This window comes from Pipra filicauda, unplaced genomic scaffold, assembly GCF_003945595.2.
Source record: "Pipra filicauda isolate LSUMZ 115617 unplaced genomic scaffold, ASM394559v2 scaffold1402_size14571_pilon, whole genome shotgun sequence".
Lineage (NCBI taxonomy): Eukaryota > Metazoa > Chordata > Aves > Passeriformes > Pipridae > Pipra > Pipra filicauda.
Genome location: NW_024103877.1, coordinates 1 through 14,011, shown reverse-complemented (window position 1 = coordinate 14,011; position 14,011 = coordinate 1). Strand labels below are relative to the sequence as shown.

The window sequence follows — 14,011 nt, the reverse complement described above, 5'->3', positions numbered from 1 at the left end:
TGTGATCAGAATTTCTCCAGTCTCGACCCATGGTTGTTGTGTCTCATCCTCTCTCTCTCCCTCTTGAACACCAATTACACCGAAAAGGGATCACTTTGTAAATGTACACAATAAAGTTCCTTTGGTGGCATTTGTCTGTGTGTGTGTCAGTACCAAGGCTGTCCCTGAGGGATATTCCCACCTCCCTGTAGCCTGTGGGAGTCGCAGGCACTTGGAGAAAAGGTTTCAGTGCATCCTGCAGGAGCCCAGGAAGTCAGGCCAGCGGGGCTGGTCCATGGCTGTGCTTGTCCCCACACCTGCCAGCAGCACAAACCCCGGGGATGAGCTCACCTGTGCCCTGGGGATGCCCAGCACTGCCAGATGGGCAACTCCAGATGATTTTGCTGTAGGGGAAGCTGCCCCCTGCAAGTGGAGGAGGGCAGTAAGTGCTTTCTCTGAGGCCAGACACGGCCAGCAGGACTCGGGTTGTGACCATCCCCCTGTGCTGGGCCCTGGTGAGACCCCAACTCAAAGAAAGACATTGAGGGGCTGGAGTGTGTCCAGAGAAGGGAATGGAGCTGGGAAAGGGTCTGGAGCACCAGCAGCAGCTGAGGGAGCTGGGGGGGCTCAGCCTGGAGGAAAGGAGGTTCAGGGGGGACCTTCTTGCTCTCCACAACTCCCTGACAGGAGGGTGGAACCAGGTGGGGTCAGTCTCTGCTCCCAGGGAACAAGGGACAGGACAAGAGGAAGCAGCCTCAAATTGCACCAGGAGAGGTTTAGGTTGGATATCAGGGAAAACTTCCTCCCAGAAAGGGTTGTCCAGCCCTGGCACAGCTGCCCAGAGCAGTGGCGGAGTCACCAACCCTGCAGGGCTTTAAAATCTGTGTGGATTTGGCTCTTGGGGACATGCTTAGTGGTGGGTTTGACATTGCTGGGTTGGTGGTTGGACTTGATGATCTTAGAGGGCTTTTCCAACCTAAAGGATTCTATGTATAACACTGTTGTGGTTGTTTTCTACCAGCCACCTGATCAGGAAGTCACTGAGGCCTTTTACAGAAAGCTGGAAATGGCCTCAGGGTCACGGGCACTCATCTCATGGGGGACCTCAACCTTCCTGATATCAGCTGGGGGGACAGCACAGGAGGTCCTGCAGGGTGAGGAGATCACTCTGTGCCACGGGTGGTGGAGGAGTTCACAAGGAGAGGTGCTGCTGGTCCTTGTACTAACCAGCACAGAGGGACTGGTTGGGGTGTGAAGGCTGGGGACAGCCTTGGCTGCAGTGACCATGCACAGCGGAACTCAGGATCCTGCATGGAGGAAGCTGGGCCATAAGCAGGATTCCAGCCCTGGGCTTTATGAGAACTAATGGCCCCGTGACTGCACACAGATCTCTGATCCTTCCCCAGGCTCATTCCCCAAGCTGTGTGTTGTCTGCAGCCAGTTCAGGGGGAATGGAGCAGGCAGGTTTCCCAGGAGGGCGGCAAGAGGATGCCCCACAGCCATACACACCCCTGAGGTGCCTGGCCTTCTGTTCTCATCTTGGGAGGCCAGGAGGGAACATTTGTCACTGCTCTGGATGTCCTGGATTATTCCCAGCTGGATGTGAAGGGAGACACAAGGCCCCTTTGGATCCTGAGCCCCTGAGACCTTCCAATTAAAGCCCAGCCCTCCAAGTTGGCCATCCTGCTGCCCAAGGTTCCCTGGCCTCTTCTAGGCACATGGATCCCATGCCTCCCTAACAGACTACAGTCATCAAAGAGTGTCCCGTTGTCATAAAAGTCCAAACCCTCCTGACAGCACCAGCCACAAAGTCAGAAGTTGATTTGCTTTCAACATCTGTTTCTGGCTGTCCCCTTTCCTCTAATGGGCAGATGGAGGAAAAGATACCTTGGACACCGATATTGTTCACTTGCACCCTCAGGGCTTTGTAATCTCCCTTCAATCTGCCCAGCTTCTGGCTTGGGTGTCATTTGTACCACATGGAAAAGCAGCAGTGGAGAGCAGTCTGTGCTCTTGACAGGTTGTGGCACCCTCTCAGCAACCTCTCTGAGCTCAGCTGCCAGAAGGGGGGAGACCTCTGGTGACTCCCTGCAGGGCTGGCAGATGAGTGCCTCAGTGGCCCTTAACGCAGTCCCCCACTAGGAGCACTCATCCTTTCTTTTAGGGGGTCTGCTGGGTTCTGCTGCTGCACTCTCTCCTGGCAGACAGACCTTGCTCAGGGGTGTCTACAGCTGTTAAAGTGTTGATTCCGGGTTTGGTGGTGATGCTGAAGGGTGGAGACTGAAGCAGAGTCCTGCTTTTGTGGGCCACCAGGTCTGAGGTGCCTCGTTCTCAGTGCTGACGGTCCCAGAAACCTGGTTCTAAACCCACCCACCTGCATCCACCTCAGCTCCTCCAATACTGCACAGCCTTTGAACTCTTCCCTGCTCCTGACAGAACACATCATCAACCTGTGCACACCTTTTCTCCAGGAGGAGGGGCTGGGCACTTGTTGCAACGGGATCTTGGGGTTTAGAGATGGAACAAGAACTCATAGTGTTTGCAGCAGAAGGTCCCAGAGAAAATTCCTGTGCTTTGATTGAAAGAAAGCAGCCAAGCAAGGTGGGGAATCAATGAAGAAAGGAGCTGAAGCAGCCGAGCAGGTGATGCTGGGTTGATGTAGAACCAGGGGTATTGTCTTAAAGAAGGTTATAAGGCAGTCACTCAGAACTTTGGGGGCTCCAGACACAGATGACCACCAGAGATCCCCAATGAAGCCCCTCAGAGACCTTAATAGGACATGTATGCATGCTAAGAAGTGTTGAGAAATGTCATGAATATGGAACAGGAATGTGAGGAACACAAAATGAATAATTATGTCATGCTGACATATCAGCTGTGGTGAGGATCCCTCTGGGTGCACTTTGGGAACTGATTCCCAGGGCACCCGGCGTGCTGGAGTCACTTCAGTGCACCCTGATAAAAGAATGCCTGGCTTCTCAAACTCCCAAATTTGGTCTTGGAGGTTTCTTTCAAGAGCTGAGTTTAGGCAACAAACCCACCAGCACTGAACTGAAGTCTCCCTCCTTGGCAGTTCTGTTGGGGTGAAGCCTTCCCTTGGGAAGGTCCAGGCCTGCTGGATCTCCATGGAATGGAGGATCTGCTGTGAAAGCATGTGTGGTGTTTTAGGAATGGTGCTCCCCAATCAAGTGCTCCCACCCAGACTCTCCCAAAGCAGATGCTGCTCACTCCCCCTGCCCCCACCTCTGGTTGAAAGCACAAAAGGCAAAGATCATGGGTGGAGAGAAGAACAATTCCCTGGAAACAGCAATGAGATCATAAAACCAACAGGAACAGCAACAACACGAATAAGAGAAGTGTACAGAGAGAGGGTGATTTACATGCCAAATGCTCACTGAGCCTGTGAGCGAGTTTGACCTGGCTTCCCACCAAAATCTCCAATGCTCAGCAAAAGCCCTTCCCCTCCCTCCCCTTTTGAGCAAAAAAAGGAAAGGGAAAAAAATTATAGAAACTGAGAGAAACCAAAACCAACCGAATTATATCAAAATATATGTTTATTTTTACATATGTACAGTTATATACAGAAAAATATTATGTACAACTCCCAAGAAAGGGGAGAGGCGAAGGGAAAATGGGAAAAAGGTGCAAAAGGGACAAAAACAAAACAGGTATGCACAATCTAGAAATCTGGTAACTAACAAAATAAAGAACTGTTAAAATCTCCCCACTTCCCTTGAGAGAAGCAGGACAGCTGGACGTGGCCCAGCACTGTCCCCTCACGTGGGGCAGACAACAGCAGTCACTGTGGGCCTCAGCTCCACATGAGCAAGACCAAGACAGGGACCTACCATTCCCAAACCTTGTCGGAAGAGAAGAGAGCGAACTCTCTTATCTACGCCTTTTTATATGTTGGGTTACGGAAAGGAATGATATGGAATACTTCCTTAGATTTCTGACCCCGTTGCTAAGGAAGGCCTAAAATATCCGAGAAACCAACCCACTGCAGCCTGAGACAAGGAAACAATGGTTCCACCCTCCATGTGTAAGGAACACCCTCAGAAGCAGGAGAGAAAGTCCCTTTTCCCCACACCTGGAAATGATGTGAGGTGCTCTCATAACACAAGGTCTTGGCCATGGCCTCTCCCACTGATCTGCACTGGGACCAGAACAGCATGTCTGGCCTCAGAGAAAGGTCTTGGAGAGATGCAGCATGGAACAGAGGTGCAGAGAGGCAACGAGATCTCCACCCTTGGAGACCCTTCTCTTACTGCCTCCTCTTCATCAGGGACATATTTTCAGACATGTCTCAGGACCCAGCCAGAAGCAAGGGTGGACTTTTTTCCCCCCAAATGATACCCGTGGAAACGTGAAGATGGGAATCCCGTCATCAACACTGAAAAATGCCACCAGTCCCATTTCATAATCCAGAGAGACCCGGATCCGCCTGGGAGCCTTGATTTCAGGAAACAGAGTGGGACTAGGGGAGGTGAAAGCTTTCAAGAATACTGCCCCTTTCCCCACTGCCCAGATGCCTTTCTCTGGTTTAAACTCAATATCACCCTTCCTTTCCGCACCATCTCTAAAAATCCCCACAATCCATTCTCCTGCATTCTCCACCTCCACCTCCCAGTAGTGTCTCCCCGAGCTGAAGCCCTCACAGCCCAGAACGCAGCGCCACGGGTTAAATCTCTCAGGGCTGTCAGGGATGTCCTGTTGTGTGTAAGATCGTGTCACACGTTTGCCATTGTCAGACAGGACAAGCTCACAGTGGGCTGTGTCTGGATCCAGAACCACGTTCCCTGCAGGAGAGATGGAATCAACACATCAGGGCAGAGCTCGGCCCAGGACACATCTTTGCTGGGGCTGCCTAAGGAAGAAGCAGGGGGTGAGGGAGAGCTGGCAGAGTGTGGCATGGCAAGGTGCACAAGGTGACAACAGCAGTGCAAGGAAGAGACACTGAAGCAGAGAGAAGAGAGGGAGCAGAGAGGGAAGAGGATCATCAGCAGAGCTCCAGGAGGAAGAATTGTGCACAGCTCACGGAGGACAAGGATCCTCCAGATTTGCCTGGAAGTGGGACATGCACCAAAGGAAAGGGAGGCTCAGCAGAAGCATGCCTGGTCCCAGCAGCATCACTTGCAGGAGGGGAACTGCCAGGAAGGGCCATTAAAGCAGGCAAGATGATTCAGCACCAGGAAAGACCAGACTTAGTTACCTGCTTCTATAGGCACTGCGTGTCTTCTCCAGGCTTTAAAAAAACCACAAAAACCACAGGTCAGAGGCAATGGAACACACTGGGGCTGGGTTAGCTCAGGGGAATGATATGCCAGTGGAGGTGCACATTTTCTGAATTGTTGTTATCTTTGTCAAAGTCATCTCACAGCGAGTTGCTTCAAAACTTCAGTGTCTGACTACATGGAAGGGCTCCACCCATTTCCTACAAATCCAATCACGCTGCCTGTCCTGACTGGGACATGCATTTATGGTCAGTTTGGACTTTGAGAACTGAAAGAATTTTCTTCTTAGTACAGAACAATTACAGGGAAGAGCCTAAAACCACACAGAGACCAATGGAAAAGAATGTTTCTGAAACAAGTTCTGTATTTGTTCTGTGCCCAAAACGAGGGCACACATGAAAAACACAGGGGAGAAAAAATGCCCAACTGAGAAGACTCCCACAAACAGAAGAGAATGATACTCACCGAGTTCCTGGGCTTGTTCCTCTGAAAAGGAAGAGAAAGCAGCACAAATGGGTTGTGGGCCATTGATTTGGCCATCCCCTGTCTGCCCTCTCCTGGGACCCCCTGCACGGGCTGGAGGGCGGGTTTGTGCCAAGGCTGAGCAGTGCAAAGCCCTGTCCCACCCCCAGCCTGCAGCTCTGCTCCCCCGCCCATGGGGCAGCTTGTTCTGCTCAACCTGGGGGCAGGAAAGGATCTCTGGCAGGTCCCTCATCTCCAAGGGCACCAGGGCACTCCCACCCTGCCACTGCTACTGCTGCTCCCACCTGATCCCATCCCCAGGCACCATCTTCAGTCACCTTGAATTTTGGATTCCCAAATTCACTCTCTCTGTCCACAGGCTGCAAAAAATCCTTTTCCAGGACAGACTTGTGGGGTATAGGGAGGAGGCTGAAATTGCTCCCAAGGGAAAAGCTGCAGCCCAGGAGCTCCTCAGGACCTGTCTTCCCAAGACTTTGGGGGTCTCACCCACCCTCCCTGAGCCCGCTGTGGGCAGAGATCAGACCGTGCTGCTGGAGACCTGAGCACGGGCTCCAGCTCCAGGGCAGCGCTGAAGGGGCAGCTTTGCAGCACCAAGGGAGGAGCGTGGGGTGAAATGTCCCCTGCAGTGCTCCCTAAGGGCCCTGTGCCTGTGCTCTGCAGTGCTCAGAACAGCTGAGGCCCCTGCACAATGAAATGTGCTACCCCAAAACTTCCTCCATCTCTAGAAGGAAAGGAGGCCCTGCCAGGCCCCCCAAACTGCCAGGGATTCTTTGCAGGTCAAGGCCAATTCTTGCTCCATTTCTGTGCTGGGGCAGAGGAGCAGCTGATGCTGCTTTAATGCCAACTTCCTGCCTTGCCTTCTTCTGGGAGAACAAAGCTTTCTTTTCTTGACAGAAGTTAAGGTCATGGGTTTTTAAGTTCCCTGGCACCAAACATGTGCCTGAGACACCAGGACAAGACTCTGGTTCCATCCTGGTGTTTCTCAACCCCCTCATCCCTCAGGACTGGAGGTGGCTGAGTAGGATGGCTGCCCAGCCCCTTCCCCAGCCCCCAAACCCAGGATAGTACCTTTAATTTTAAGTAGATAAACTGCAAAGCAAATCAGAGCGACCACAGCAGCCAGGACCAGGACCAGGGCAATAATCCAAGGATAGATACTTCGTAGAAAGGGATCTGAAAAATTAAATCCCCAAAGGGGAGGTTCCTTTGTGAGTAGCAACAGAAAGGGAATTATTTCTATTTCGTGCAAGGTCGTTCCGTCTGACTCACACTAAGGGTGAGAAAGAGCTCCCGACTCTGCTCAACAAATGGACAAAAAATGACATTAAAAACAATCATTTTTGGAAATTTCATACTTGTCTGAGGCTGATGAAATTTCTCTGCATTGTGTAGGATCTTTAAAGGGAGGATGGATTTCTAATGAAATGCCTTCTGGTTAAATCATGCTTTCTTTTCTTTTGGAAAAAAAACCCCAAAATATCAGATTTCCTTAGGCAATATGGGATCACAAATAGGGTGACATGTGCATCAACAGCAACATTCCAGTGCAGAGCAGCATCACCAGGAGAAAGGTAATGCATCCCCAGGGAGATAAAGTCTTCAGGACTTGTTCATTCCCAAAGAACAAGAACAAGAGTTCCAAAACAAGTGCTGCTGTGGTGGAGCAATATCAAGAACACTTTTGAAGGAAGAAGCATCTTATGAGTTCCTCATGGCTGCTCGGTGGGCAGTTTGACCTCTGTGAAACATTCTTGGTATTTTCAACAAGGGGACTTAATGGGACTGTTTCCAAAGCAACCACCTGAGACTGTTTCTGGGCAGAAGGACAGGGAACAAGAGCACTGGCTGTGAGCAAGTAAATTAGAGGTACCAGGGACACAAACTACAGACCTGTCACCTTGAGCTCCACCACAGCCTCATCATAATCTGAGCCACGACGAACAAAGCAGGTGTAATTCCCTGTGTCAGAGAGTTGGACATGGAAGATCCTCAAGTCCGCGCTGCCCTTGGCAAGGCCGTCCTTCCCCAGCTCAGTGCGCCCTTGGTACTGAACCATCTGCTCCCCAAACTGGTCCTGGCCCCACTTGTAGCGATGCACAAAGGGCAAGAAGTGCTCCCGAAACCAGGTCACCTCCGTGTCCTGTGCATTCTGCCCCGGGGAGAAGCGGCAGGGCAGCACCACGTCCTCGCCCTTGGCCACGGTGATGGGGCCGGGGGGTGCAGTGACGGTGAGTGGAGCTGGGAGAGACCCCGTAGGAAGAAGAGAGAAGTGTGAGTTTGCTGAGGCAGCTGAGCTGGGACACAGCAGCGGCTGCTGCGCGTGGTTGGGGTGCTGCCGGGCCGGGCCATGGCGCTGGCAGCGTCCCTGTGCCGGGGCAGACGAGGGGCTGAGGGCAGCTGGCACAGGGACCCTGCCCTGCAGCACAGCCTGGACACCAAACAGCAAAGGAAAGGGCCTGACCCTGCTCTCTGCTCTGCTGTTCCCAGCGAGCTGCTGCACTGGCAGCCAGCAAGATGTTCCACCTGGAAGCCATGGCACAGCATCCAGCAAGAACAGGGGGATTCTTACCTGAGTGCCCCTGAGGAACTTGGAAAACTAAAGTGGAAATGACAAAAGCCGGCAGAGAGCAGTGGATGGGGGAACCACAGAGCATCCTCCTCCCTGGAGCACAACCTGGAGATGGGGAAGGACAGGCAAAGGGCAAAAGGGAAGACAAACAAGGGAATTTAAAACAACCAAACCAACCAACCAAGCAGGATGAATTCACTTTGCAAGGGGTTCATTGCTGATTTCAGCCCTTTCTGGAATGTCGAGGGAAGAAACTTGGATGCTGAAGGTTGAAATCAATTTTCCCTCATCAGACTGACTTTGGTTAGTGCTTTATAGGCAAAGGACCTGACTGGGATCAGAAGTGGTGGGAATTTCCCATGGGAAAGCAGAGGACAAGCTGCACCATCTCCTCCAATTCCAGCAGAAAGGGGCAGTTGTTTTCCTATGGAGCCCTGGCTTTACTGATCCAGCCTTAAGAAAGAGATGCACAGGGGCAGGACGAGAAGGACAAACCCTGAGCGAGTCAGGACTCATTGCCTGCACCTCCCTGAGAGTGGGAGAAGGCTTTGGAGCAAGGGAAGCCAAAGAGTCCAAACACTCATCCAAGGCCCAGCCGAGACAGGACCTGGCTCTGCTCTGCTCTCCCACCCACCCCCCTTTTTGCCACTGACTTGGTTCCACTTTGCTAACAGGACATGGAAAGCAGAGCTGGTTCTGGCAGATGGCAGAGGGCAATTTCCATCCCATCTTTCCCAAAAGATGCCACGTACCTGGAGACGCTGAGCTCTGTCCTGGGCTCTGGCTGGAGCAGGACCTACTTGACTGTCACGAAGAGTGTTGGAGGGGCCCCCCAATCCCAGCTGAGCTGTCTGAAAACCAAAAAAATTATCACCCCATCCCAGCCTGACACCTGTTTTCTCTGGCGCTGCCTCCTGTCAAAAGTGAAAGTTGTTGAGTAATTTGGGGAGTTTTTGATCTGGACATGCCCTTCTGGCAGCATGCCCAGGCACACCCCTGCTGCAGGGGCTCTCCAGGGCTGCTCCCTGGGCTCAGGAGGGGACAGATGTGGCAGCACTTTGCACATCCCTGGCATGAGCCCAGAGGCCATTTGGGCAGGAGGGAGGTGATGGAGCCAGGATTCACATCCAAAGGCAGTGGGTGGGAGCAAAGCCCAGCAGCAGCAGCTTCACTCTTGCTTAAAAGCAATTGGCAGCCAAGAGGCAAGGCCATGGAGGGTGGTTGGTTGAGGCAAAGCTGCTGCCCTGAAGGAGGCAAAGGCAGTGCCCGTGGGCGCTCAGCCCTGTGGGTTCCACACCCTCCCAGCCCAGTCAGGCCTGGGGGCACCTGCTGGGGCAAAGGGAGCTGATCAGGGCCCTGGCCAAAAGGGGTGACAAGGCAAAGAGGGAAGCAGCAAGGGATGGGCCCAGTGACACAGATGTGCACAGCAAAGGACAGCAGCTCCTGCAGTGCTCAGGGGCTTTATCACCCCCCTGCAGCTGCAGGAGGGAGGGGCCCTGTGGCAGAGCCTGTGCTGCAGACAGGGCTGGGCACTGCAGGAGCTGGAAGAGCAGCCAAATCCAAGTGTTAGATGAGGTCACACGAGGGCTGGAAGCTTCAGGGCAGGGGGGGCCATTCCCCAGAGGAGGGGAGGGAGAAGCTCCATGGGCTGGTCCCCCAGACACACTCCCAGTCCCAGCTGGGCTCTCCAGGCCATCCAGCCCCTCTGCACTGTGCTCTGCTCACTCCAACAAGCTGCAAGTGCTGGGCAAGCTCAGTCCAGCCAGCAGCTGAGCAGGAGATATGGGGAGTGGGGAGCAGACTGAAGACCTGCCAACTCATCCCAAACCTCCCTTCCTGCAGCCAACCTGCAGGTGAGTGCTGACTGTCTAAAAAGTGCCAGAATTAATGTGACCTTTCCATCCTTGCTTCTCTGCTTTGTCATCTTTAGGCAGTCTCAGAGTCCTGCCATCAGGACTTTGAACAGGGAATCCTTCCTGCCCTCCTGTTGTTTTTCTGTACATGTGCTGGCATCCAGGCTGGAGAGAGAAGAGAGTGAGACCTTGGTGAATGAGGTGGAGGAGATGAGTGGAAGAGGTGAGTTTCAGGAGGGAAGAGGAAGGAGAACTTTCCCTTCTTGAGGGGAAAACACTCCCATGCTGCTTCTGCTTTGAAAGAAGTAGGGGGAAAACACCTGGACCTTGTCCCAGCCTGGGCTTGTCATGGATTGGGATTCAGTGGCTGCCACACCCTCAGCTGAACTTCTCGTGCTGATCTGTTGAGCCACCACCAGCACCAAAGACACCTGAGGTGACATCCTTGGCCCCTTCCTTTGCATGGAGGAAGAAACAGGAATTTGGGGTCTCGGGTTCTGGGTCTTGGGGTAACATCTCTCCTGGTCTGCACTGGTTTGTGCCCAGACCTGCCTGTTCTGCTCCTGCAGCCCCAGGGACTGCCAGGCTCAGGTCCAGGTGTCTGCACTGCAGATGTGCCCCCACCCACTGACGTGCACCCTCCCCCAGGGAACGGGGGTCTCCTTGGCCAGGATGTGTGCAAGCTCCTGGGGCAGGGGCAGGACTGGGGCAGCACTGAGGCTGGTACCCAAAAGTCGGGCTACTGAAGAACATCCCAACAACAGACAGGCAGATCAAGCTGCTGAGATTAAAGTGTCTGAGGTGGATCTGGACTGGCAACATAAGGGTGAACTATTTCTGGCTTGATGGGCCCATGACACCTCAGGTCATGAGGGAAGAGATGCAACATAGAGATGGGCTCATGACCAAGGGGAATTAACCATCTCCCAGGTTATCCATGACTGTGAATCATGTGCTGCAATCAATCAGGGCCAGGCAGGTAAAGCCTCTGTGGTGTGGGGGATGATGGCTGAAATCAAAATCTGAGGAGGCCTGGCAGAGTGATCCCATCACATCACATCAGACTCCCCAAACCCACCAAGGTATGTGCTGTGTGCTGACAGTGGTGGGAACAGTCCCTGGATGGCTGGAGACACATCCTGTGCCTCACAGCCCTGTCTGGAACACCGTCCTGGGCCTGGAAAAGCAAGTCCTGGGGCAACGTGGCCCCCCAGCAAGAACTGAATGGGACAATGGGGCTCCTTTCAGAAACAGCCTCATGGACACCTGGGCAGAGAGCTCAGGATGGAGTGGATGGATCATATTCCCTGTCGTGCACCAGCCTCTGGGAAAGTGCAATGGTACAATGGACTGTTAAAAACCACATGGAAAGCAATGAGTGGTGAGGCCTTCAAACACTGGAATCCACATTTCGAGAAGGCCACCTGGTTAGTTCACACTCCAGCCTCCACCAACCCAGCTGGCCCTGCCCAGTCAGAACCCCCACATTGCACAGAAAGGGATAAAGTCCCTGTGGTGCACATGAGAAAGGTGCTGGAGACGACACTTTGGATCAGTCCTGCCTCAAGCAAAGGCAAAGCCGTCTGTGGGATTGGTTTTGCTCAGGGACTTGGTGACTGATGCAGAGGGATGGGGAAAGACAATTTGTACCTCAAGGGGATTTGATTTTTGGTGAGAGCAGCCTGTACTGTTGAATTGCATATGTAAGTGCCATGGAGAATGAGAATGGACTGCTCCAGTTACACCAGTGATGGACTAAATGAACTCAGCCAACATCTTGGGGGATGGTCTGTGACTACTGAAATAATACCTTTGCTTGTTTAGAGTCCTATGGATATAGTTGAAAGGGGTTAAACCTGAGCAGGATGTGGATGGTATAGACTAAGGGGTTGGTAATATCCTGGATTCAGAGATAGGAGGTGGAGTTTTAGCACTGGATGTTCAATACCATCCATGTCACATCTGGGGGGTGTTTTTTGGCAGGAAAGGCCGAGCACCAGAATCCAGAAGTGTGTCATTTTTGCTCCCACTCTCCAGCAGAAAGGTATCAGGATCAAACTCTGTGGATCCAGACCCTGCCACCACCAGCAGTCCCCTCCTCATCCCTTGGAGCCACAGCTCCAAACAGGTGGAGCTGAACAAAGCAGTGAAATGAGGAATTGAGAGGGAGCTGGAAGACAGCAGTGGTGTGGGAGGCAGCCCCGGGGAAGGGAGCAGCAGGGGTAACCCCCAGTGCCCTGAGCCAAGCCCAAAAGGAGAGCTCTGGAGCCACCCCACAGTGCCCAGAGAGAGAGAGGAGCCACTGCAGAGCTGCCCGTGGCTAAGCCCCAGTTGCCACACAGAAACAACCCCCAGCACAGTGGAGCTTTTGTCCCCATTTTCCCACAGATTTCTGGGCTGGAGGAAGGGAAAGAGTTGCTGCAGGAGCCCTCTGCCCCTTTGCCTTTGTCTGGGGCAAACACATGGAGTCAGCAGCATGGGAATGGCTGCCACCTTGGTTTTCTCCCAGGGGGCCAGGGGACACCTTCCCTTGGTTTGGGAAAGCTCTTGACAGGTTGTGGCACCCTCTCAGCAACCTCTCTGAGCTCAGCTGCCAGAAGGGGGGAGACCTCTGGTGACTCCCTGCAGGGCTGGCAGATGAGTGCCTCAGTGGCCCTTAACGCAGTCCCCCACTAGGAGCACTCATCCTTTCTTTTAGGGGGTCTGCTGTGTTCTGCTGCTGCACTCTCTCCTGGCAGACAGACCTTGCTCAGGGCTGTCTACAGCTGTTAAAGTGTTGATTCCGGGTTTGGTGGTGATGCTGAAGGGTGGAGACTGAAGCAGAGTCCTGCTTTTGTGGGCCACCAGGTCTGAGGCACCTCATTCTCAGTGCTGACGGTCCCAGAAACCTGGTTCTAAACCCACCCACCTGCATCCACCTCAGCTCCTCCAATACTGCACAGCCTTTGAACTCTTCCCTGCTCCTGACAGAACACATCATCAACCTGTGCACACCTTTTCTCCAGGAGGAGGGGCTGGGCACTTGTTGCAACGGGATCTTGGGGTTTAGAGATGGAACAAGAACTCATAGTGTTTGCAGCAGAAGGTCCCAGAGAAAATTCCTGTGCTTTGATTGAAAGAAAGCAGCCAAGCAAGGTGGGGAATCAATGAAGAAAGGAGCTGAAGCAGCTGAGCAGGCGATGCTGGGTTGATGTAGAACCAGGGGTATTGTCTTAAAGAAGGTCATAAGGCAGTCACTCAGAACTTTGGGGGCTCCAGACGCAGATGACCACCAGAGATCCCCAATGAAGCCCCTCAGAGACCTTAATAGGACATGTATGCATGCTAAGGAGTGTTGAGAAATGTCATGAATATGGAACAGGAATGTGAGGAACACAAAATGAATAATTATGTCATGCTGACATATCAGCTGTGGTGAGGATCCCTCTGGGTGCACTTTGGGAACTGATTCCCAGGGCACCCGGCGTGCTGGAGTCACTTCAGTGCACCCTAATAAAAGAAGGCCTGGCTTCTAAAACTCACAACTTTGGTCTTGGAGGTTTCTTTCAAGAGCTGAGTTTAGGCAACAAACCCACCAGCACTGAACTGAAGTCTCCCTCCTTACCAGTTCTCTTGGGGTGAAGCCTTCCCTTGGGAAGGTCCATGCCTGCTGGATCTCCATGGAATGGAGGATCTGGTGTGAAAGCATGTGTGGTGTTTCAGGAATGGTGCTCCCCAATCAAGTGCTCCCACCCAGACTCTCCCAAAGCAGATGTTGCTCACTCTCCCTGCCCACACCACTGGTTGAAAGCACAAAAGGCAAAGATCATGCGTGGAGAGAAGAACAATTCCCTGGAAACAGCAATGATACCATAAAACCAACAGAAACAGCAACAACACGAATAAGAGAAGTG

At 52.9% G+C, this 14,011-nt stretch overlaps 1 protein-coding gene across 2 annotated transcripts; it reads right to left on the bottom strand.

Annotated features, from left to right (window-relative positions):
* Positions 1-4,241: 4,241 nt before the first annotated feature.
* Positions 4,242-8,432, bottom strand: LOC113997199 (butyrophilin subfamily 1 member A1-like). 2 transcript variants are annotated; one of them, XM_027738856.2, is made up of 6 exons: positions 8,266-8,432; positions 7,587-7,934; positions 6,765-6,869; positions 5,679-5,699; positions 5,192-5,224; positions 4,242-4,778 (listed from the first exon to the last, which is right to left on the bottom strand). In XM_027738856.2, the coding sequence occupies exons 1-6, from the start codon at positions 8,348-8,350 to the stop codon at positions 4,261-4,263; spliced, it is 1,110 nt and encodes a 369-aa protein (XP_027594657.2). In that variant the 5' UTR covers positions 8,351-8,432; the 3' UTR covers positions 4,242-4,260. The 2 variants fall into 2 exon arrangements, with proteins under 2 accessions (XP_027594657.2, XP_039234484.1); XM_039378550.1 differs by lacking the exon at positions 5,679-5,699.
* Positions 8,433-14,011: the final 5,579 nt, after the last annotated feature.

Coding starts and splice junctions, on each gene's coding strand:
- LOC113997199 (XM_027738856.2), bottom strand. CDS start 8,350: ATGCTCTGTGGTTCCCCCATCCACTGCTCTCTGCCGGCTTTTGTCATT. Junction 5,700..6,764: donor TTATCTACTTAAAATTAAAG/GTACTATCCTGG, acceptor CTTCCTTTTCAG/AGGAACAAGCCCAGGAACTC. Junction 5,225..5,678: donor GGAACAAGCCCAGGAACTCG/GTGAGTATCATT, acceptor GTTTTTTTAAAG/CCTGGAGAAGACACGCAGTG.